This window comes from Pogonomyrmex barbatus, unplaced genomic scaffold (genome assembly GCF_055798465.1).
Source record: "Pogonomyrmex barbatus isolate J1 unplaced genomic scaffold, ASM5579846v1 scaffold5, whole genome shotgun sequence".
NCBI classification, from domain to species: domain Eukaryota; kingdom Metazoa; phylum Arthropoda; class Insecta; order Hymenoptera; family Formicidae; genus Pogonomyrmex; species Pogonomyrmex barbatus.
In genome coordinates, this window is record NW_028297149.1 from 9,685,896 (window position 1) to 9,710,847 (window position 24,952).

General features: G+C 46.7%; 1 protein-coding gene across 13 annotated transcripts in view; it reads right to left on the reverse strand.

The window, feature by feature from the left end:
- ds (dachsous cadherin-related 1) overlaps window positions 1-24,952 on the reverse strand; it is a 305,901-nt gene that overhangs the window by 55,381 nt on the left and 225,568 nt on the right. For 12 of the 13 annotated variants that reach the window (XM_089081625.1, XM_089081628.1, XM_089081632.1 and 9 more), the window contains one exon: window positions 2,455-2,635. In XM_089081625.1, the coding sequence (XP_088937751.1) occupies window positions 2,455-2,635 (181 nt within the window). Of the gene's footprint in view, window positions 1-2,454; window positions 2,636-11,730; window positions 12,046-24,952 lie in introns of those variants that run through there. The other variant, XM_089081626.1, reaches the window with a different exon arrangement.

Genomic DNA, 24,952 nt, shown 5'->3' on the forward strand with positions numbered 1-24,952 from the left:
TACGCGGAAAATTCCGCCGGAAGATTAACGTGAAAATTACATTGAGATATCGCGCTCGCACATAATCGATCGCCGACTGGAGATTCCGCTTTGAAGACCGCTCGCTAGAAGAGGAGGATCCAGTTTGGACGTATATGCCGAATGATATCGGTAATCGCATCGCATCGCAAATGCGTTGAGAGAAACGCTTTTCATAGGACTTGATTACATATCGCGATTCTACAATGTTATCTGTAATTTACGGCAACAAGATTAAGTCGAACAAAATAGCAGATACTCGCCCACAGATCCGCGTATCGAGAGATAAGAAAATTTTCATCCATTAATTTTTTAATCTAATTGCCAACAACAATTAACTGAATACCGGTCTAAATTTATTATCCATCGAGTGATCCAAGTGATTAAGCCGGCAACCCCTTGAGCGGCCGGCGTCTAGTGTCGATTCCGCATCCGCTTGCATTCACAGCCGGGCAGAATAACTCGCTCGAGAAAATCCGTTCGTATATAAAGCAGATGCCTTTCGCAGATCTCCGCCTCGATCCCCGAGCGCGCAGGTAATAATTATCGCCGCGAACGCGCGCACGGCGTTATCCACTGCTATTAGCGCGATAAAACCTCGCCGTGGAGTTTGGTTATCGTCCGCGTTTCCCGCCGATAAACGATCGACGACGATATACGGCACCTCTTTGCACCTTCTGGCAGCGGCGAGGTGTGCTGCTGCCGCAGCACGAGGGAGATGGGGCAGACAACTCCTCCTTCATCGTCGTCATCTTCGTCGTCGTCGCCGTCGTCGTCCGCGAGGCGATCGTCAGCGGGTATAAATCACACGCACCTGGCCCGCGTGGTTCGCTTGGTGGCTCTCGCGATTCGCTTTACTGCTGTCGCGCCAAAATTATTTTCTCCGTGCGAATTACAGGCGGGCAATAAAAAGAGTTAGTCGCCATTGTAAAAATAAGAGACGAGAAGCAGGATTAATGAGTCTCGGGCCGCTCCGCGCGGCGTCACGAGGAAGCGCTAGACGGGCGAGGACGTGCGAATCGCCGGAAGGTATTTGCAATCATATTTCTGCGTGCCGGACTCATTGGCTAAGATGCGGCGTGCCCGATTGCGCACGATTGTACACACCTCATTGAGAAAAAGAGAAGAGAGAGTTATCTATTATCTCAAATTGTCACTTTTTTGTTCCGCGGCGGAATAGAGGTCCGCGTTTCCTCCCCCCCCCCTCGTCCTTTCCTTCCGCTTATCGATTTCTTACCGGGACGATCGTCGCGCGTTGCGCTCACGTTGCGCGTCAGCAAATGATATAAATCACGTCGCGCCGGTAGTCATTGGTATTGCGATGTACTACGACAGCACTCGGCAGCCGCTCCCGCGTACGCCGGTGCCTGTCATATCCGGCCGATTCTATTGTCTGTCGGGTAGTGTCGCCGACGCTGCCGTTGCACAACGTACAGTCGTAGTAGATAACGAGCGACAATTACGCGGCCGCGTCCGCGCCTGTTTGCAAAACGGCATAACGTCGACAATAACAATAATCCTCCTTTTCTCTTATCTCCATCCCTTTCAACTTTTCTCCTTTTTGCCTCCTCCTCGACGCCACCGGCAGATTTTTCTTCTCGCCGCCTTCATCTCTCCCGCTAGTGTCGCCGCGTTTTCGAAAGCATCGCGAAAGATTGGATAAATGGCAATGGTCGATGGTCGCACGGTAGACCCGGGATGGATCAATGGACCTTCAGTCTTTTTCCATAAGGCGACTGCGAGCGGCAGCGTTGAAAATGACCGCGTGGAGTCTGCCGTCGACATAAATCATATACCCTATTACAGAGCTACTAGATCTCGGCGGGCCGATAGCTGAAGCGTCTCTTCCCCCTCCGCGTCGCTTTGTATCTCGTTTCTCTTCCCGTTTTCCGAGCCGCGGGTTTCTGCGCGCGTGTCGCCGCGCGTTCGCCGCTTCCACTTGTTTCTGCTTGTCTCGCTACCCCTTATCGACGCCCGTGCGTGTACGTGAGGCTCGCACGCGAATAGCGAAGCCGGGCATTGTTCCTACGTCGGAACGAAAGATCGCGATAGCGTGAGAAATCTCGCGATCAAACTGAATCATCGCAACGGTTGCAAACGTCTCGGATTACAATGGCCGAGGTTGTTAAGCGTTTAGATACAAGTTCTGAAAACGGAGGAATTCACGGCTGCGATACTCGATGTCAAACAAGAAACGAAGAGATCGCTATCTCACGGATATTTCCTTCCTTGGAAAAATATCGAGAAAATTTTGACTCGGTGATTGGTAAGATGTTGTCGTTAATCGATTCTAAATTAAAAAGCAATAATAAAGAAAAAAAATATCGATTAAGAATAAATAATTAAGTCGTAGCTAGATATACATATTATGAAATGTTATTTTGTTAAAATTGCACGATTTAACAATCGGACGACAAAAAGAAAAATGACACAAACCTCTATCGGTGGCAATGACAGGCAGTTCCAGATAAGGCGCCGTTTCTCTATCCAACGAGGACCGGATGCAAATATCTCCTGTATCACTGCGCACCAGAAGCTGTTCATTCTCTAATCGACCGCCGGCCAGGGTATAATTGACCATTGCGTTTACGCCGCAATCGGGATCGGTGGCTTGCACCTGTAACAAAGATAAATCAAGGTTAACACCGCGGTTAAAACAGAGATTCCGAAGTATGGCGAATCGATATGTGTGTACGTTTTCGCGCAAATCTTTACAATTTAGCATATCGTATATTTGCAATTCATTATATAGTTCGAAAGGCGATGGAAACCGAGATTCTACGTCCTTCGTTCCAAAAATATAGCGAAAATGCAGATATATTTTATAATTACGATAATAATAATCCAAGCGCTTCTTGAAATCGGGAAAGAAAAAGAAATATCGCAAAAATATTATTCAGAATTCTTAGAAAACAAACAACCTAATGTCAAATAACCATCTAATAAGGAAAAATTTGAAACCAAATGGTGAGAAAGCGTCAAGAGTGTTAGTCTTTCCCGAAGCTCGTTTCTACGACGAATAACTTTCTGTTGAAATTTATCGATCCCATTTGTTCGTTTCGCGAATCTTTTTTTGTCGCCACAACACAACGACATGTGGATGACGAAGGGTGCGCGACGTCGTCGCGCCTCCCCGAAGGCGGAATCTACCCGGGCGAAGCACTTTGTTTAATTTCGCCCGTCGTTCCTGAAACGGGATACTCGCGAATCGCCGGGGAGGTGGTCCATTCGTAATCTGGGCCCCAGTGACTAATTTGCGAGCGAGCCTTCCCTTCCCTGCCCTCCCAGAGGAAGACCCGAAGACGTTACCGCGACGGACGGGCGAGCGGATGGACGTGGGGGCGGTGATGGACGCCTCCAGTGCTTCCAGTGCGTGTGATTTATGCGACGATTCATCGCCACCTACCCCACCCCACGAGATGTAATACAAGTTACGAGATTCCCGTACGGTCGTTAACGAAAATGCCTCCCCATTTTTTCCCCACCTCGTGAACGCATCGTTGGCAGATTGTTCTCTCGGAGAGAATACGCTTGACGCTCGATCTCAGTCGCGGTGTCTTTTATTGCAAAAATATTTATCCTTTTTTGTGGTTACCATGTCGGAGAGAAGCCGATCAAGCATAAATTATGTACTCAAACATGTTCGTTTATTTCTGTACGATTTTCTCTGTCCGTTTATGCAAAGTATTTAAATTTTATGTCGGGCACTGCGTTTCCTGTGTATGATAGATACGTTCACATTGATGAATAGGTTCTTGTCTCAGCGCGGATGCTGGAACAATAAAACTTCTCACTTGGATTGCGATTTAAATGGCGCTTTCCTTCCGGCGACGCGATATTTTGCTCGATGATTTATCATGCGTCTACGGCGCGTAACATAACTGTAAGTCGTCCGAGACACAAGGCGAGCGATTTCCAATTTTTACTTGCGCGGCGATCGATAATGCCGTCTGATCGACAGATTACGATCGATCGGGCCGGCCGGGTAATTGCCACCACCGGTGCAATCGGTGAATTAAGGCGACGGGGAGGAAAACGAGTCGGAGGGAAGAGAAAGAGAAAAGGAACTAACTCGTAAATTTATACCGACACGAGACGTAATTTGCCGGGGCATAGTGGTAGTCGTCTCGTGTGCCAATCATCGGAAACTCGAAGAAACTGAGACGCAGAAGAAACTGAGACGCGAGTCCCGATCGGTAATGAACCCCTTAACCCAGGCAAAGTTGCCTTAATGACAGTTTAAAGTTTCTTCTAGCGTTCGAGGTATCGCGCCGGCCATCTAACCGTGATTCCGAATACCTGGAAGGGAACTGATCCGCCCATATTGAACGGAATGTGGAAATCGCGGGATCGCAATTGTGTGCCGATGATCGATCACTTCGTTACGACGACGTCCGGTCGGCTTGTCGCGATAAGACACCCTTCGCCGGATCACCCCGCGAAACCGTAACGAGGACGATGATTAACGCGAATCGTTCGTTGTTCGTGCTTATCTCACAATCACGTAAAGAAACGTTCCGTAACAAATTAAGCGATTATTCCGCGTTGGCATAGCGTTGAAAGTAAAACAAACCGCACGGGTGAAATCTTTCTAATCGTATGCCATTAATAATATGGTCAGAGCCACGTCGCTGAACACGTTTCTTACAAAGTTGCAACGTTTTTCTCCCCACGAGGGATTTTTTTTTTACGATTAATTGCAAGCCTGATGACGGTTCGGTGAATGAGGCAAGAGGAACGCAGGGGAAAGAAATTAAATTTGCTATCTGCCAAGCAATAATATTCCGCTCTCGGAAACAATGTACGAGAATCGTGAGAATCGTAGGGAGGGCGCGTCGAAAGAACAAGATTGCAATCTTGAGCTACAATTAAGGAGGTCGGGACGGCTCACGCGGAGAAAATATTCCTTTCCTCGTAGGCGGATCGCCAACGGATCGCATAGGCGGACTAGAATAAGGCTTCTGAAAGCCGATAAATCGGCACGCATATTCGTCGGCATTTGTCATTACCTCGTCCGATCTGATAAGCGCCATAAACGAACGGGCTATAATGAGTCGCAACGAAATTATAGCGCGAACGCATTATGTTATATTAAAGTATACAAGTCGCGTGTTATATTAGTCGGTGTATAACACGTGTATTTTATCGGTATTTATAGTCGATAGCGATGGGGGAAGTGTGGCGATAGGCGAACATGCGAGTACTATAAAATATTACGACTCGTCCCATAATACGCGCCGTGCGTTAATAAACTGGCGTTATTAATATCCTCAAAGCGCCTCGCAGTCGATTTAAACTCGCTGTCCCGAGAATGCGTGTGAGAATTACCATAATAGAACTCTAATTTGCAACAACATCCCCTGTGTGCCCGGCGCGAATGCGCGCGCGCATCCATCGCGATTTTTCCAGGACGACTAACGCATCTATCTGACATTCTAAGGACCATGAAAGGAAGAAGCCAGGGGAGGTGCGGAAAACGAGAGGGGAGGAGAGAGAAAGAGAGAGAGACAAAGAGCCAGAACGCTACGGGGTTCGACACAAGCGGAGGCAGGACAGACGATAATAAAGCAGGAGTCCATGGGGAATGATTTAGTGACAAGCGGTCGAATAACTTTCCCGCCAACACTGTTGCCACCTCGAAGAGGCGATGAGCTCTTCGTGGCTCGTGCAGCAGCGTGCTGAGCACGTCGCCGTTTCTCGGGAGATACAAACGCGAAGACAAAAGAATCGAATTGATACTCGGAAGGGAGGAAATTTGTTGGACCATGGTGCCAGCAGAACTGTAGGTAGTCCTCTTGACACATCTGCTACTCACCTCTCTTGGGAAGAAAAAGAAAAAGGGTAAAAATCGGTGAGGGAAGAACAAGGGAACAACCAAAGATCTCTCTTTTTGTTTCACTCAATCATATACTATTTGTAGTTCATCGAACAACCTGTTGCGAATATCAATATTAGATTTTTCATATTTTTCTCAAATTTTTTGAATATATACGTTAAAAAGAATTTCGATGTTTTTTTTTATTCGGAAAAAAGATTTAGCGAAGAGCAACAGTATACACGTACCGCGGTTCGCAGGATCACGGAGTGTATTAAATCGCGAGTAGAGCTTTACATGTTAGTCCGATGCCCGGTGAGAATACGCCGCGTGATGCATTGTTCCGCTCGTTTTGTTGCGGCCCGACCTTGCGAGGAATATCGATTTCAATCGGCGTGTATGCGGAATACAATCCGATGCGAATTCCCCTCGGTAAGACAGACCCCGGCACCGAAGCCACGAGATCGTAAACGCTTTGTCCGCTTCGAGAGGAAACCTTCCTCGCAAGCAGGTTCCCAAGCAGGTGATCGCAATAATGCTTTCGCGCGTCACGCTCAGATGCGTTGCACAACAGACGTTACATCGTGTAACAATTCTCTCCCGTCCAAAAATTTATTTGATTCGACCCTATCTGATTTTGTAAGATCTAATAAGATAGAGGATCAAACAAAATTAATGCGGTGGTTAAATGATAGTCAGCGCTGGCGAAAGTAGTCGTAAATCAAGATTTAACTCACTACGTATCGTATCACTTACAATACGCAACATCGCTTCCAATATTCAACAAAGCTAAGGAGAATCGCTCCCTTCCGCACGGCGTATGTAACGCATTTTACAATCGCTTAAAGTGGCTTTAAATCTTCCGGCGGCCGCAAGTACAAGCGTGTAATATAAATAATCTGAATGTCCGTCCGCGATCAGATAATCGTATTAAAGTGCGGACACAACGCAACACAGTGATAGGCTCCCCTTGTCCTCCACCCCGCGTATCCTACTCATCAAAACCCTCTCCGCGTTTCCCTTCCTCCTGCCACCCATCCCGTCCCCGAAGGAACAGAGAAAGCAGAGGGAGAGGGAGAGAGAGAGAGAGAGAGAGAGAGAGAGAGAGAGAGAGAGAGAGAGGAAGGAGGTGAAAGACGATCGGAAATCATCCCCGTCGCCGTGGTGGTCGGAGGTATCGTGCTCGTTGCCAGTGGGGTCTCGCGTACGTTCGCCAGAGGAGTTCGCGAGAAGAAACAGACGATGGGTCTCATTCTCGCTACGTGGTACGCACTACCATAGGGAGAGAGAGAGAGAGAGAGAGAGAGAGAGAGAAAGAGACGGAGAGAATCGCCTGCATATACGAGCGGTGGCTGTCTACACCGGTTATAAAATACGGTGCCTCGGAAGGCTCTCAGCATGCTCGCGTCTCTACCTTTAAGGATGGCGCGTGAACCTTCCCCCCGTGATATCCCACCACTCGACTCTTCGCTTTTTCCTCTCTCCCTCCGCCCATCGGCCTCTTAAGCCGCGTTCAGATCAAAGTAGCGAATTTATTTACTTAATTGTTACAGCCGCGGTAGTAGCAGGTGTCGGCATTGGCTCTCAGGAGCATACCGATGATCGTAATCAAGCCGGTACTTCGTCTCAATTTTTATCCGTCGAAGGATACATTACGCTATAAGGGATTCGGAAGATAAATCTCGCCTTCAGAAGATAATACTCGTCTTAGAACGCGTTAGAAATCATATTCCTTCGCGATGCTTTTATTTCGTTCGGACTTTCGATTCAGACTCGCACACCGCGAGTCTGAATGCATCTTCCGCTTGATTTCATCGTCATCGTCTCTGACATGGCGCCGTTACTCGCGTCGTCGTCGCTTCCAAGTATCCTGTCCGGTCGTCGGAGCCGATGCCAGACGCATCAGCGTCGCGATACCAGTCGCCTACAGTCACCGTTGTCTGAAGCGGTCGCCGACGTCGCCGCCGCCACCGTGGCGCAACAAGTACAAATTGTCCGGCTGCAAAAGTTATCTCTGTAAATCGCAGATGACTCGGCGCGACACATCTGGTATGCGGGCTTTCGAGCAGCGCAACGATGACGCAACGCTCCTGCGAAAACCAGGCTTGATTTCACGAAGGACGATTTGTAAGTTTCTCGAGCAACGACCGCCGGAGAAAGAATCGCCTGAAGTATTGATGTTTATCGAATGTCTACAGTATAGAATATTTCACGAATATCAATGTTATATGTTTCGCAAAACAATTTCAAAAATTAAATTTACGATGCTACAAGCGAAGTGTGATAGACTAGTCTCTGTGTCCCCGATTCCAATTTCTTTTTTCGCAATGTCCGAAAAAATATGTAAACGATAAAATTTTTCATCGCAAGTCATCAGGATATTCAAATGAGACATGCGAGTAATATGATTTTTCATTAATGAAAGAGATCTAGTATATCAATCAAGATCGAATCTCCCAGAATTCCTACAAAATAATTATTTTCACTCGACTCTTAAAAAGACACCATTTATGAATATAATTGTGTACCAACACGTTATACATTAAATTGATATAAAAATAAAATATAAGATAGCAAGAGCTTTTGACTTAAATTTCTTATCGCTAGAATCTAGAATTCGTGTAAATCTTCCGTTCTCGGTTCTGGAATATGTATGTAGATGTAATTCTCTGAGTGCACAGGCGCCGTGAGTGTTTCGCGTGCGCGTGGCGATTATTACAGGAAGTTATGAAGTTCCCGTCGCAAAGCATCGCGCGATGCCCACGAAGAGTCTATTAACGGACGATAATCGATCTTCCAAGTAATTGCCGAACCGGTTCGCCGACGTTCGCGATCGTATTGTGTGCCTAAGCGCGATTCGTTTCGGTCTTCTCTCTCACCAACCGCGCTCGATATCTAATCGTTCCCGTTCGCTCGTCCGCAACGTAACTTTGCGGACCCGCAGAACGATTCATTAACGGAGCACGATAAATTATCCGGCGCGCGGAATTGTGAGAACTGCGGTTCAAGTTCACAAACGCGCTTTTTCCTAGTCAAAGGTTACGCCGGGGTTTAAATGCATTTTCAATCGATATATCACGTTCGCGAATATGTTGTATCGATCAGTCCACGGGGAATCCAAAATCGCGTCCGTCAAACGCGATCTCAAGAAGGAGTAAGATTGCGCTTAATCGTTTCGAAACGATCCACAGGCCGCCACGGTCGTTACCGAACGCGATAGAAGCGAGCTTGTTGGACCGTAATGGACCTCCGGCGTAACATTAGTCAGACGATCTTTCGGCATTCTGCGCGCGTCAGTATTTTCCGGCGCCGCGCTTGGCAGGAAGACTCTATGTTCTGCGCGATCGGCCGCGCGGCTACGGCGGTTTGATTAATGCAAGCGATTCACGGAGCTAATGGCATCGTACTCTATCTCCCCCCTCCTCTCTCTCTCTCTCTCTCTCTCTCTCTCTCTCTCTCTCTCTCTCTCTCTCTCTCTCTCTCTCTCTCTCTCTCCCCCTCTGTATTTCCTTCCGTAGGAAAAAAATACTCCTTAATATTGTATGAAATTCCCGTACATTAAGCTTACCGAGGGACCCTCGCATTCCCCAGGGTCAACGATGCCCCGCGCCCGTCCGTTCGCGGCATTTACCACCCCGAGTGTATCTTTACTGTGCCGCGATCGCGCGGGGCCCTGCGTCTTACGACGCGGCGATATTTCATACGATTATCCTTCACATCGTTGGGTCACTAAATCATTCCCGACGGGACGGCCGTGGTATCTTCCTCGTCGTGCCACGGTCGTAATAATCGCTCACGGTGATCCGCAAAAGTCGCGACAAACTAGAGCGATTTTCCTCGAACGTGCGTGTCCCGAAGTCGAAACGTCCGGTCGCCGACGAAGAAATTATCGTGTAACTTTCCTTCACGCGCCCGCCGCTCATGCCGTCGACCTTCATGGTCGGCCTTCACGCTCGACTCCCACCGTGGAGAATTAGAAAATCATCGAGCACACATCTCAAGATCATCCAGTAAATTAATCTCACGTGCGACACACCGGTCTACTTACATACGTCAGCCTTACTTAGATTCGTTTCGCTCCTGCAATTACTTCTCGTAACGAACCAAGCCTTGGCCATACGTTCACGAAATCTTGCCAAGGTCATCGTCGGCTATTTTTATCGTCGCGATAGATCTTTCTTGATTTTCGAAAAAACCTTCGCGGCACCTCTTCGTACCGTCGAGCGATATATATCCGAAAGTTTTTCTCTCGACGTCAGCTTCCAGCCTCCCGTCGTCGCTCATGCTTCAGTTCGTCGTACGTGCGACAGTGCGGCCTCTCCACTTTTTGTACACGCGAACTCGACAGATAGAGCTGTTCGTCGAGTAAGCCGGGAAGCCATCCTCGGTATTCGCGGCTCGCCGTCACGCTGACGGACTGACAGCCGTCGTCCGGCATTGCCGCGAGAATCCTCTACTCTTCCTTCCTGCCATCGGAATTCCCATCTCTCTTTCATTTCCTATGTTCCCGATGTTATCACATGCGTTGTTTAACCATCGAACAAGAAAGATCTACCCTATCGCGCTTACATAAAATCGCATTGCCGCGGATCTTTTCCGACCAGCCTAAACGCTATCTCGCCGAGATGTGTTACTCCATGTTGGAGATACGTCGTCGCAATTCTCTCCGGAAAGCGGCGCCATTCGTCGCTACGCGACGCGACGCACGTATGCGAGCGCGTGCTTAAAATTCTCGCCATTTGCACATAAGGGGCCCTAATTGCGCGAGCGACGCGAGCGATGCACGCGATGCACGCCTGTGTTATCTGCGCTCCAAGAGCCCGGCGGTGCCGGAGGTGCGCGCCGAGCCGGAAGTTTCGTGGGTGGATACGGGACCGGAGTACCGTCACGAGTACCTTTGTCACGCGATTGACACGCGGGGACGACGTCCGGGTAGCCGTCACATGAGTCACTATGCGAGTGTACGGCCGCACAATTAGTCGACTCCGTATTCCGTTTGCATAAATAAATATACGTGTGTTTGCCGCCTCGCCCTCGCACGCGTCGACGCTCTTTTTCTCATCCTTTTCGCATAAACGCAAGTATATATATATATAGTTTGTGCACATTTGAGCATGTGGAATGTAGATGGACGGTGAAAAATTAGCAAAGTGCCTGCAATAGCGGGAATGAGAAAACCTGAGAGGAAAACAGAAAATTGCAAAAATAAAGAGGAAAACCTTCCGTTATTGCAATAAAGTATATTGCAATTGGGAATAAAATGTTTTCAGAATTCTCTTGTTGCCGAATTCTCTTTGCATTATACATTCTATTTTTATTCAACGCTAAAACATACATTTACTAAATATTTAATAAAAATTTAAAAGATCAATAATAGCTAATTAAATAATTAAAAGTCAACGTTTGATTAAAGTAAAATTAAAAAGTGAAGTAAAGAAATCTTAAAGTAAATTTTTTTAGAATTCGTTCATATCGTCAGAATAATTCTTAAATATTATAATTTTAAATTAATTATAATATCATATTATAGTAGATAAGCATGTACGTTTGCACTGATAGCTTAGGATGAATATTCAAGCGCCAGTTAATCGAAAATCTTTGCGTATTTCTAATTCCCGCGTACCCACTTTCCGGGAGACAGAAAACGAGGCCACACCACGAGAAGATGATCATGCTCGAGAGTATCGTGAATACCGGGGCCCGTTTCACAGTGAGGTTACAGCCGACGTACACGACGTACGGTACTAAACGTCGTACCAGAGCCGCGACCACGACGCTTTACATATGAGCTCGCAAGAGTGGCGCGGTAAAAGTAACCGTGAAAGGGGGAGAGAGTCGTAGGGGGAAAGCTCGCACAAAGCTACCAACCCGACGAACTCTATAGAACCGTCACTCACTGTTGCCTGAAGAGTCGGCAGTGAGAGGCAACGTGTCTCTCTTCTTCTCCTTCTTCTTCTTCTTCTTTTTCCTCCTCCTCCTCCTCCTCTTCCTCTTCCTCCTCCTCCTCCTCCTCCTCCTCCTCGGTTCATCTCTTGCCACTTTTCTCGCTCCTTCGCCGCGTCCTGCCGTCTATCTCGGTCCCCTTGCCATTTTTTCTCGTGTTCGCCGCACGACGAGGTGCGACGGCCACGTCGATGTTGATTTTCTATACGACTAGCGGCGAATATCGAGACCCCGACAGACTTGTCGACAGACATACGTTCGACCGATAGACGCACGCGCACGCGTGTGAAACGACCAGTTCTCCATCGGATGATAATCGCGTGAACACGAGAACCTTGTAGATGACTATTTGATCCTGCCAAGGAAAACGGAATCTTTCGTCTCGAATTTATCATCGCTCCAATCAAATATGATATTCGATAACGGTAGAAATAAAAAGCGATGAAAGTAAAAAAGGAATTTTAAACAGTCTAATCAGACACAAATTTAAAGAGAGAAAAGAAATAAGAAAACTGATGATTTTAACAGTCAATAACAATTCATAAAAAAATTATTAATAAAATTTCGAAATAAGACATTAAAAATGATATCCATTTTTCCTTCCAAGTATCTGAAATCGATACGCCACAACCGCCGCCCGTTTCTGGAGGAACCAGTATGGACCTCCTCTTAACCTTTGCTCTCTCGGTGCATGTTTTCGCTGTGGACCAGCAAGCTGTGAGGCGAGCGGGGCCCCCGGCAGGTCGCTGCCCGGTAATTGCGATGAAATATGGCGGCCACTTCTCATTAAAATAGTTTAATATATATTTGTCAAGCTATCGCCGCGACGTACGTCCCGCCATTCGTTATCGCCCTTCGTTCCAGCCTCCGTGTTCGCGTGGAGGAAGAAACGTCACGAGAAAGACGACGGGAAAGGAACGCGAGGTTTATTTTTCGCGAATTCGGCATTTGGTTAATGGCGTCCGTTTGTCTCGTTGTCACCGGTCATGGCGGCTCGCAGAAATTCAGATACCAGCGTGGCCGCACACGCACCAAGACCTTAGACGGATACGTCTTGTCTCTCTCAAAAGCGGGAAAACTGAGACGTTGGCAAATCCCATCTTATCCCACGTTTAATAATATAGAATTAATAAATAGAAAAATCGAATTATTAACAATAATTAATTTTAATCGATCATATATAGATTGCTAATATGAAATTATATCTGTTAAACGTCGCGACAATGGAGTCCGTCTTATTAAAGCGAAATGCAGAGAATGCGAAGAGCACTCCATCGAGGGCGCGGCGTAAGAGGGCGAACAGGAAGAGATAGAGACGGATAGCCCCGGGTCCTCGGCTCTCGAGAGAGGGGCCAGTTTATTATTATTCGGCAACCGCCCACGCGCAGATCGATCTCCTCGTGTCCCAACTGGCTGCCCCCTGTTCCAACGCGCCAACAGCGTTGGATTCCGCGTTCCGCAAGAAGTCTCTCCCGCACCTCCCCGTGGAGGCTCCATCCGGTCGCGTTTGAGGCCCCTATCTCTTCGTCTTCCGCGAGCGGGTCTCCTCCGCGAACAACGAATTCTCTCTTTCTCTCTTCCTCTCGCGGAAGAAGCCCGGCTCTCAGAGTGAAAACGCGCTGCAACGCCACCGGCAGTCCCCCTCCCCCCCCCCCGTCTCTCTCTTTCTTCAATGGGTTAAGAGAAAGGTCGTCGATTAAGATAGCTGTTCGCTCTCGCCATGTGCCTTCTATAGTCTCCTGTCTGGTTAGAACCCCTTCTCGCCTTCGAATCCGACGTCGTCGTTTCTCTCGCGTGGCCCGTCTCAATAGAGTACGATCTGCGGATCGGTCCGACGACACCACCGCGGTGGCTAACCCACGTTCTTTTCTGCGTTCCTCGATCTCCGCGCTTCTTCGTCTCCCGTCTCCCTTGTCGATCGAGTGGAAAGATCGACTCGCAAGTTCCGCGGAAAATACAACGCTACTACTCCGGATCCGGAGTATTTTTACAAGTCGCAAACTTCGAATAGCCAATCTAACGATCTTCGAGCGTGACTGGCTAACGTATTTTTCGCAAAATTTGCCATCGCGAGAGTAATGCCGATAATGCTCGATTGCAAGTATACGCCACGATGAAATGAAACTTGATAGCGCAACGGCGCGCTACAATTCTCATCCGGAATACGCGCGATATCGTCGGGGCTGTTACTCGAACGGCTGGACCCGATAGAAAAAAAAAGGGAACAGCCGGATAAACGAGATCGCAATAATCGATACACCTATCCTCGCATTAAAGGGATCCTCTTGCGCCTTGTACGCCCGTTCGCGATATTATTGATCCTGCGCACGCAATCGCTCGTATCCCATTGAGATTTAATTGATCACGCCGATTAATAATCGCGTCTCCGTGTAGCCTTCGCGCTCCCTTCCGCGCTAAAAGTTATCACTTTCTTTCTCTCTCCTCCCTCTTGATCCTGCCGATTCTTTTTCCTCCGTCCCACCACCCCGCCGCCAGACCGGGGCGAACGTTTCTCTCTCTCCCCGTATCGTATCCTGGCACCTAATATAGCGAGACGAATTTATAACAGTCGATGAGCAACGTCGCGTATTTTATATTTCCTGGGCTTGCCCGGGATAATCGAGCACGTGTATCGCGCACGTTTCCGATCGCACGCACATGAGTTTCAATGATTCCGGTTGCGGTGCGCGTGTACGTAACGGCTCGTCGTAATAACGATGCGGTTTGTAATCGATATTTCACATTAGCCTTAGCCAAAATACATACGTCATTGCCAAATTGTGTTCGGCTCGCGTCAATATAATATCAATAATATTATTAACATATGTACGTCATTGATTCGGATCCAGTCTATGTAGATAATTCGAATCGTGAGGAATGATTCGTATCTCGAGGAATGAGGAACTGGATTAAAATAGAAGCACGAAAGAATCGGAAGGATAAAAATCAATAATAAAACGCTAAGCCAACGGAAGCGTAAACATTTAAATGAATATTCAAATAACTCGCGATATCGAGCAACTCGAGGGAATCGATGCGAGTGCATCTCGCGTAGAAATTGCCTCGGGCCTCGCTCGCTCGCCTATAACGCGGCCGCTCGAGTTCATCGACGAGTAGAACGACGACCGAGAATCTGCGAGATTAATAGGACAGCGAGAAACCTGATTCGCATTTTTGTTGCCGGCCCACCGGGGCGAGCAAGAGCCCCGTTGCCGCCGCGAATCACGGTTCAGCCTCGCGACGTCGTGCGTACAGCGGTAACGAACAGCACGAACAGCGTTTAGCCCTCGGGAAAAATGCGGGATGATCGGAACCATCTCGGAACCATCTTCTGTCGGCGAAAATAAATTTATCCCAAGGTAGACCAAACCGCTTCATCGAGACGCTCGTTATAAGCGCGACTCTCGTTACGATACGTACACGTATTTTATCGTTATGAAAAACTGAGAAAGACCGTCATATCCTCCTCCTCCGCTCTCCCCCTTCTCCTCCCCTTTCCGCATGTTCCCCTCCTACTTTGCTGTAATTAATTAAACGCATATGCGGGATCGCGCGTGGTCGTCTTTCGTTCTTTTTATCGAAGTGAAAACGAGACGCGCTTCTTCGCCTTCTTCGACTTCTTTCTGTTCGAGCTTCGGGCATGAAAGCAACTTCGCAAATCGATCGGTCGTTATATTCCCCGACTACGTTAACGTTCATCTTTCTCCGCGCTGCACGCGAGACAAATTGTTATTTATCGAATCCAAATCGGGGTGGTACCGATACCGGTTCAGATAGCAACGTTAAGCGTAAGCACAAACATACGATGTATGTATGTATTTCGCACTTCTGACGCGGAGAGCTTGGAGCAGGAACAAGATTTACATTAAAATTACTATAACTATAGATATGTCGGCTTTGAGAATTGTCAAAATAATTCTAAATATATCATTTTCCAGAGATTTTAGATAGTGAAAATATAGTTTGTAAATTATTTTTTTTTAGATAGCGAAAATATAATTTGTAAATTATTAATAAAATAAATAAATGATAATAGTGAGTGCTATCGACAGCAAATTTGCTATAAATTGTGCGATCAACTGTCTTTTTCTTCGGATACGAAGAAAATCGGAAGTCGTATTCGAATTAAAAACGAGGAGAGCGAGAAAGCTTCGATCAGGACGACGACTTATCTTAATAGATTACCGAGCCATTCGGCGTAATTTGCCGGTTCTTATTGCCAGCGCACAGCTCGAACCGCCACACGATAATATTCTCTTAATTCGTACCCATAGGCGTTAATGGCGTTAATCTTGTCGGCGGGCGAAACCGTGATTAACGGCGCTACTCAACCAGATTCGCTGAACGGATAAAGCCGGTGAGCCCTTCTCGCCCGTCTTCCGTGCCATCGCCACGATCATTTCGGCTTGCACAGCTCGCGCTCAAGCCCGATCCGTGGCTCCCTTTATCCCTTATTCGCATCCGGTTGATATCTCGGAGGATCATATTCGGCATGAAGACGTAACGACGATCATTCGTCTTTGTACGGGTAATTACTCGTTAACGTGCCCATCCCCCATAACGTGTCATAACGAGGGTTCGGCGTCTATGAGAATACAATGAAGAGTGCTCGTGCCCGCGATTTGCCTTTATCTGTGATTACCGAAAATTGCTAACACCGTACCAAGTTTGATAGATTGCGAATCATCTTTATTTATATACCACAGGATATATCCACAAAAACGACAAAGCAAATCGAGCGGAGTTTGATGGACGTCTTAATGCTACTCGTATTATTCGCGACGTAGAAAAGCGGACGACGATATCGGCTTGACGAACGAAGTTGGATCGGATTTAGAGATCGACGGTTTGTCGCCAGATTCGATTCTGTACGTCGAATAGAACGTCGACCGACACGGCGGAAATCGTGCGTCTTTGTCGCGCGAGATCGAGACGGTCTCGCCGACTCGCAGTACCATACACGTATACGAATGACCGCCTCCTCGGATATATTACGATGTATGTATTAGCATAATTATTGGTTGCCCGCTATCAGTGCCGGCGGGCTGGCATTCACCGATTTATGATTTCATCGCCGTACGTGCCGCGCGCCAGAGAGCACGAGCCCGGTGCGCGTCCATTGTCGTTCCTCACCTCTTCTCGTTTAGCGACCTCGGCGTCTCTCGCGTAGCAAACTCACTACGAGCCTACCAACATCGCCAGCGTCCACCTACTCGATCTACGAGAATCGACGATCTACGCGGATCTTAACCGATCCGCCATCAGATGAATTACCCTACGCCGGTTAAGCGATGCGATCGCATTTCCGATTGTCGGACTCAATTTTCGTTTTATGAGCGATTGTGGAATATCGTAAAGCCGTTTTACTGTAAATTGAAAGGCGAACGGAATGGCTGCGTTGCATTAAAGAGGAGTTAATTATTTTCCTTGGAAAGAAACAGTTGCTCGCAACTGTTGACAAATGATAAATGTACATAGAACAAAAGCGATCGTCTATCGTTCTCAATTTATAGAATAGTTTCTTATTTTTATTATGTATTCGATTATTTATCCATCGATAGCGATTCGAGAAACATTCGGTCCCTAAGGATATCTCGGTCTCTTTTCTTCCCTTGGTCTCAGACCACCTCTGTTTTCCTGCTCTTTCTCCGCTTTCTCTTTCTTTCTTTAAATCTCTCCGCTTGCCCTCTCATTCCCGTGGTGCAATCCGGTCCTTAAGTGGCAGGTGCTTAAGATTCTCCGCGATCGCGCGAGGAGAACCAGTCGCGCTGCATTCGGATCGCATTCAAACCGTTCTCTTCCTCCTCGAGTGTCTTCCTCCAGGCCTCCTTTTCCTCTCTACCGATTTTAACCGATGTGATATTAAACGTCCGCGAAAACGTACGTATTCGCCTATGACGGAGGCACGTGTCCATGAATTTACGATACTGCTAACGATTTTTCTCACATAAATGATTTAATTAGATCCGACACAAAAATTTTTCATTAAGACACATAAATATTTTTGGTCTCGTCGGAATGCTTAATTATCCTAGGAATCATGCTGTCATATTTTACGCAAAGTAAAAGTTAAAATTTCATAAAGTAATTGATTACAGAATAGCGATTTAATTAGAGAAAAGAAACAAAGTATACACAGATTTTGTCGCTCGCCTCCAAAATCTCGGACAAATCATTTCATATCAAGGAATCTAAGAATATTTCGGATGAGAGTTATCGCCGGGGGCATCTTCGTATCTATGAAACCTACAAACGGCAGAGGGGCGCACAGTAGAGAGAAAAATAATTTGTCACTTCACGAGGACCAGCGGGGGGTCCCTAGCTCTTTTCGTTTTTACCGTCTCGCTTCGTAACATCATTCTCGCACGTGTCAGAACTCCGTGGCGGCTTGAAACTTTGTGTTCACTGTGTGTCACGCCGCTCGCCGAGGCCGGATAAGATATATTTCTTAATACAGTTGTGCGAGAGAAAGGAAGGATGGATAACGTGCGCGTCGATCGATCATACGTTGCGCAGACGTCAAGATCGTTGCGATCAACCGAATGATATCAGTCCGACTGGTATCTGTTCTTATCTGAAAATAATGCACCTTGCTTTACAGACGTATGTTTCGAGAAAAACGTACGTCGTAATACGAGCCTTTCTTCTTCCTGATAATATACATATACGAGAAGAAGCTTACGGGAACCCAAGTGCCCTCGGCTTTTTCTTTCATTAGCGCGTTCCCATCGAGCACCCTCTCAATTATCACGAGGCTCAGTTTTTCAGTAGATGCATCGGAGACCAGAGAGTACGGGATGAGATTAGTTCTAGTCGTAACCGTGCACTACCCGGCGGCTTCTTGCCGCCGACAATCGACGGAGTTAATTAGCCGAGTGGCGAAAAGGAAAGTGGCGTTCACAGTAAGAGCAAGGAATCGCTTTTTGACCGTTGAGCTTGAATCACGATGGGGGAAACAACGTGCATGTTATATTAACTATCTGATATTACTTCATCGTCTCTCGATTTTTGTTATTAATGTGTACGATGATGATACATGGGCAATAAAGAGTATTATTCGATACAAAAAGATACCAGCATTATATCGTTTATAAATAAATAATATAAAAAATATTTTAAAATATTTATAAATAATCGTTAATATGTCGTTGTTTTACTATTCTTTTAAAATTAATGCTCGTAGTGTGATATATTATTAAATTAGAAAGAAATAACATAAAATTCGAGTTTCTCTTTTTTGAGACTAGATTCACTGAGCTGTTTTTAGGGAAAAATGCTAAAATTGCACATCTTCACAATGAAACAGTGTCGTAACTGTTACATAGCTACAGGTGTGAGTCTTGCCGGATGCGAGTGCATAACGGGGATAGAGAGGAGGGGAAAGGATATAGGTGGCGAAAGGAAAACGAAGAGGAAGAAAACGGGACGAAGAGAGACGGGAATGGTTGAGTCTCCTCTTTCTATTCTTCGCTCTCTCTCTCTCTTTCTCCAGCACTCTTCAGCCTCTTTCGCCTCCTTCTTCCTTTTTCCTTGTTCTCTGCACATGTGTGTGAAATATAGGTTGATATCGCGATAAATAATGAGGTAGCCTTCGTGGTGATGCCCGGGGCTGCCGCTACTGTGCTTCCACGATGCGCTCCCCCTCGTCTTGTCGAGCAAAACGCTCGCCTTGCGCTTGGTACGCCTCGATACAGCCGGGTCGATTCTCCTCCGAGCGTCCCACGTAGAGCTGTTGCGCCTACGTGCCGAAGGTATATTTAGGCTCCAACGACAGAATAATCTCGCGACTTCGAGTGGCACTACGATCATTCCGTTTGACGTATATATTTCCTTCTCGACATCGCCCGTCGAGGATCCGCGTGAGTTCCTTACGGAATCGCGAGGCACGATTTTCTATCCGCTCCTTACGGTAGAACCTTACGGTAGAACTCCTTGGGATCGGAATTCCTGCGCGCGCGCGCGCGCGCGCGCGGTCGGAGTCATTTACGCATGCGATTATGCGCTCGATTTTACCTCCGTGCCGGCTCGCCGTCGACCGGAGGTCGAGGCGCGTGAGTTATATCACCGAATCGCACGTCGTTACATGCGCGCGTACCACGGCCGGTCTCACGCGGACCGTGCCTAATTATCGGCGGGCGGTCGAGTGTGAGCGCACACCGCACACGGAGCGGCGTAATGGAACGGGACGATCTATTTGTTGAAGGGGGGCACCGTGTCGGGGGATCCGTGATCCATGTCTCTCTCGGGGATATTCTCTCCCTCTACGAAGGACGCGCCGTGAGTCCCCCGTTTCTCGACTGCTGTCCGCCGGCCACGAGAACGGGGAAGCGAATCGCGACTCGCGTATGAACGCCGTTTTTCTGGAGGCGACTCGCCGTTTTGCGACTTGATTAGTGGTGCGATGCGCACTTTGATGTTCCGTCCGGATTTCGGTTAATAATGCACGAGTTTCGCCGACAGATTATTTCCTGGAAATCAATTATACGGGACGAGTTTATGCAGTAGAGGGATCCTCCAGAAGAGATCCCGTCAGTTCTCGATTTCTTAACACCGAACTTTCTTTTTATTCAGGACGCAATTAATAAATCAGTCCCCCGTTTATTAACAAAAATGAAATGACTTATCCAAACAAAATAATATTCTCCGAATGAATTAAACGCCGTGAAATCTTTGGAAGAATGGTAGCCAATTTACGACATGCATTCTTAATTGGTTTAATCGTCATCGTAACGTTTCGTCACTCTCAATTTAAATAACACGCTTAATTTCCTGACGCCCAATTAGGACATAATTGCGCGTAGCGCCGCGCGATTTTGCTGATTGCTACCCACGATCGTCGGTAGATTAATGTGACTGGCATTTACTGGTGGGAAACCACTTGCGTGCTGCACTGCGCGCGATTTTAACGTCCGTCCGTTCTGGAAATGACAATTTTTCACTTTGAAGACACACACACACACACACACACACACACACAATCTCTCTCTCTCTCTCTCTCTCTTTCTCACGCGCGCGCGCTCATGCGCGATCAGATCGTTACCTCCAACTAGTAGAATGATTTAATAACAAATGCGAAGAAAAGGGATGGAAATAGGGAGCGCTTGGTCGAGTTGTATCGCATATACGATCGCTGTATAAGACGCGTATGCAAGAGAGAAAAAGAGAGAAGTATATACACAATATCTAATTATCGGCGAGCGTTTGTACGAGCAAATCGCATACGCTTTTACGACTAATGGAGCGAAACGATCTATTTGTTACAGCCTCGGCGAGCCAAGTATGTAGCTCGTATTTAATCGAGACGCGGGACGTGGTTTCGTCTCCTTCTCTCTCGTTCCTTCCTTTCCTCTTTTATTATTATTTTCACCTATCGAAGTATCGCGCGAGAGCGGCACGGTACCGATATCGCGGCGATAACGAAAATGAGACGTCTAATTTATTCGGCCGAACGAGGATCCTCGGCGACGTTCCACCGTCTCATTACGGGCGATCGCGCTTATTCGCGCGTTGAAATTACCGAGTCGATATGACACAGCGCGGCGCAGCGACGATGAATTTCGATATATCGCACCTGAATCTGCTTGTGAAATTCTGCGTATGAACACGTCTAATGGAGCGAGACGACATATTGTTAGGCATCAGGCTGTTATGTTACCAGATACTTGTCTATATCACCTTTCACCTTCCGGTAGTGTTTGAAGTAGAGATCCGCATCTCGTTGTGTCTCTCTCTTCGTTCAGCGGGCAGACTCGAATCGCACGATAACTATACGTTGAAATCATCACTCATTGTCAAGAATGATGCAGTATCGCGCGCGACGATTGTTTCTCAGTAGGAATTTTCCCCACGATATCGAAGTAACAAATCCATCGAGCAAAATATTCCGCGCCGCGATCTGATCGTAGCTACATCCGATTTATATGAAGATGCCACAGCGTATTACATTTCACTCCGTTCCCGCGTCCTCTTCTCTCTCAATTAGAATTTCATTTCATGTTTCACGTGAGAATCAATCTTCCTAAAACGGAGTATCTCTCAGATGCTCCCACGTTTTTTTTTTTGAATAAATAATCGCGCTACAGACGCGCCTCGAATTCTTCGACGATTAAGCGTTGTCCATGGAAATGATTAACATCGTTTAGTCGGTTATTACTCGCTACACGACGACAGTATATTTTTTTTTCCTCGCCGACGGCAAATATCCGCGGATGATTAAATCTATGCTTTTGCGACAAGGTACGGGAACGAAGAGGTCGGGGGCCGCAGAGGTGTCGCGGACACGCTTAGATTTATAGCGCCTTTGGATTCCAACCGCGCATTCAAATATAATTATACCGAGAGCCGAGCGGTGTAACACGCGCGTCGCGCCGCGCGTTCATAAATTGACAGGGCGATCGCACGTTTCTGTCCCGAACCTGTTCCACGCTTATTTTACGCGCGAGCGAGAGGAACGCACCGCGTGCAAGCTCCGGAGGTGTGATCGCGCGAAGGGCGACTTGGATCTCTTCGTCACGTAAGAAGCATCCGAAGCCGCTCAGATCGCATCGGAGGAAACGCGTGAAATCTTGCTGCAGCGAGTTCTTTTAATAAACTCGCTTTATAGGACGATATATGTTTACACGTCAATTTAAATCAATGTCGCGCCAATAAAACGGTAGTCGCGGCAGGCCGATCCGGTCTATTTCCATGCACTTCGCGTTTCTTCACGAGGGCCAAAGATCTCTTATCGATCCACGCCTATCGGCGATTTCGATATCAAATAACATTTCCGTCGTCGTAACTTGTCGACTTCGAGTCAACCTGCGATTCTTACGTTTGGAATCAGATATTTTAATTTCCATCTCGATATCCCGACAATTTTCAATTCATATTAAATGCATTACTCTCATCAATAAAATCGGAATACTATCCAGAAATATATCATCGAACAATCGTGTTTAAGCTCTAATATGCAATAACTAATTGCATTTGCAATTCATTTTTATAATCGATGCGTCGCTCGCTTCTGGCTCTAAGTAGAGGCTAAATCTTCGTTAGCAAGCCTCGAGATTTGAATGCAGTTTACGTGGGTAATCTTAATTCGAGCGTCGATTCGAAATCTACGTGGTCGGATCGTAACTCTCGTTATTTCGAGCGTGTCTGCGTAGGTAGGCAGACGATGCGCATCCCGATCGAGTAAAACGAAGCCGCGGACGCGCTAATACGTCCGATCTGAATTTATGGTTTCTCTCCGATCGCCCTGCTCTCGTGTCCGCTCTCCTCCGGCGCGAGAGCGATTAGATTCATGCGTTTCACGCGTTTCCAATTAACACATTGCATCCCGGGGGTCATCGACACCCCGGTGAAGACGCCGGGAGCGCGGCGCGGCGCGGCGCGGCGCGGCGCGGCGCGGCTCTCTCGTTACTCTTTTTCTCCTTATCTCCTGCTATTTCTCGAAGCTTTCGTGCTCTTTCAGAATCTCGCGATTCCAGAAACCAGACCATTTGCAAACAGGATTACACAGCAACAACATTCGACATTTCCGTTAAAAAAATTAACTTCGTTAAATACTTATTATTTAAAATTGTTGTAATGTGTTGTAACTTGTTGAAGGTAAATTATTACAAGAAAGGGAAGTATAAAATGTTTTCACGAATATACGTTTCTACACGACCAAAAATTATTATCGTTCCGTACATCAGTGATTTGATATCAGTTGATAAATAATTGCAAATGTATCCCTCGTTACAAAAGCATATCAACGGCATGAAATTGAATCAGACGGCACTCAAAATGATGCTCGGAATTTTTATTTTCGACAAATCGGAATCATTCTTCGTGCTATGTGGCATCAGGATTCTTCCTACCGAGAGAAAAATCTAAACGGAAGGGAAAAATTCAAAACGCAATGTATCATGCATAATGCTTGGGCTTATAACGCAGCGGATTTTTACAAGCGATTCTTCGTAATAGATGCGTCATAATCGTCGTAAGCTTGTAACGCGCGCATACAAATCGTAGTCGATGAAAAACGGGAGTCTATTGACTCCCGTGGCATTAATCACGAGAAGAAGAGCGCCCGTCGAGTCTAAGGAGGGCACTTAAAGCTCACTTTGGATCTCCGGCCGCGAGCCTTTATCCGCGCGGGACATTAAAAAATTAGCGGTTAAGACGCGAGCGAGAGTTTTAAGTCGAAAGAACAGAGACAACTCGTACGGACTTTCGTGTTCAATTAAATGCAAAATTAACGGAGTCGAATCGGTGATTGGACGTAATGGCGAGCCCTCGCGAGAGAGAAAGAGAGAACGATCGCGCATGTTCCTCCTTCTCCCCGCGCTCATCGGCGCATACACGCGTTCGTAATTTGATTGCGATTTATGAGTAATTAATTCGCGATCTCTCGGCCCGTTATAACGTCCGTTTCAACTTTACTCTCCAGTTCGTCGGTTCACTGTCTCTTCTTCTTTTCCTCTATCTATGTCTCACGCTTTCGTTCTCTCTCTTTCTCATACTCTTCGATGGAACGTCACTATTTCTTTACGAGGTACAATCGTTGCATTTGAGCGTAATTCTCGAGAGGATTCAGAAGGTAACAGTTGTTGTGTCAGAAGGTAACTAACAAGTTATCGCAATTATCGCGCTCTCGTACACAGCCGAGGATACTCATAAGAGAATGCTTGTAACTTTAATATTTTTTTCATTACAGAGTCGCGGATATACATACCGATTTCAATCGCATTTTTGACTTTCTCCGTGCTACTTAACATCATTGCGTGTATTGTCATCACGGTTTCATACTTAATGATCTCAAGATGCGAAATTGCGAAAATTTTATATTATGAGATATTATTATCTCATATCAGTAATTTTAAATTTGCTTCGAATTTTTCGCAGGATGAAATAAATATCAGAAATACGACTATAATATATATAATAATCTCAATAAAAATATTAACCATCTCAATGATGCACTGGAGATTTTTAGATGCTCGATCGATCGTCGATGATTTATAATTTAAACTGCTCGACGCGACAGTTGAGTACTGGCTTTATCTATTAGGAAATAAATCTATAGATAAAGTCGGAATTTCTTCCGACTGATCGTGATTTATGTAAAATAAATGTGAGAGAGGAAGCAGAAACCAAGAATAAGCTGTGCAAAAATGGCGAGGAACGAAATTCTTTCGGTGCCCATTT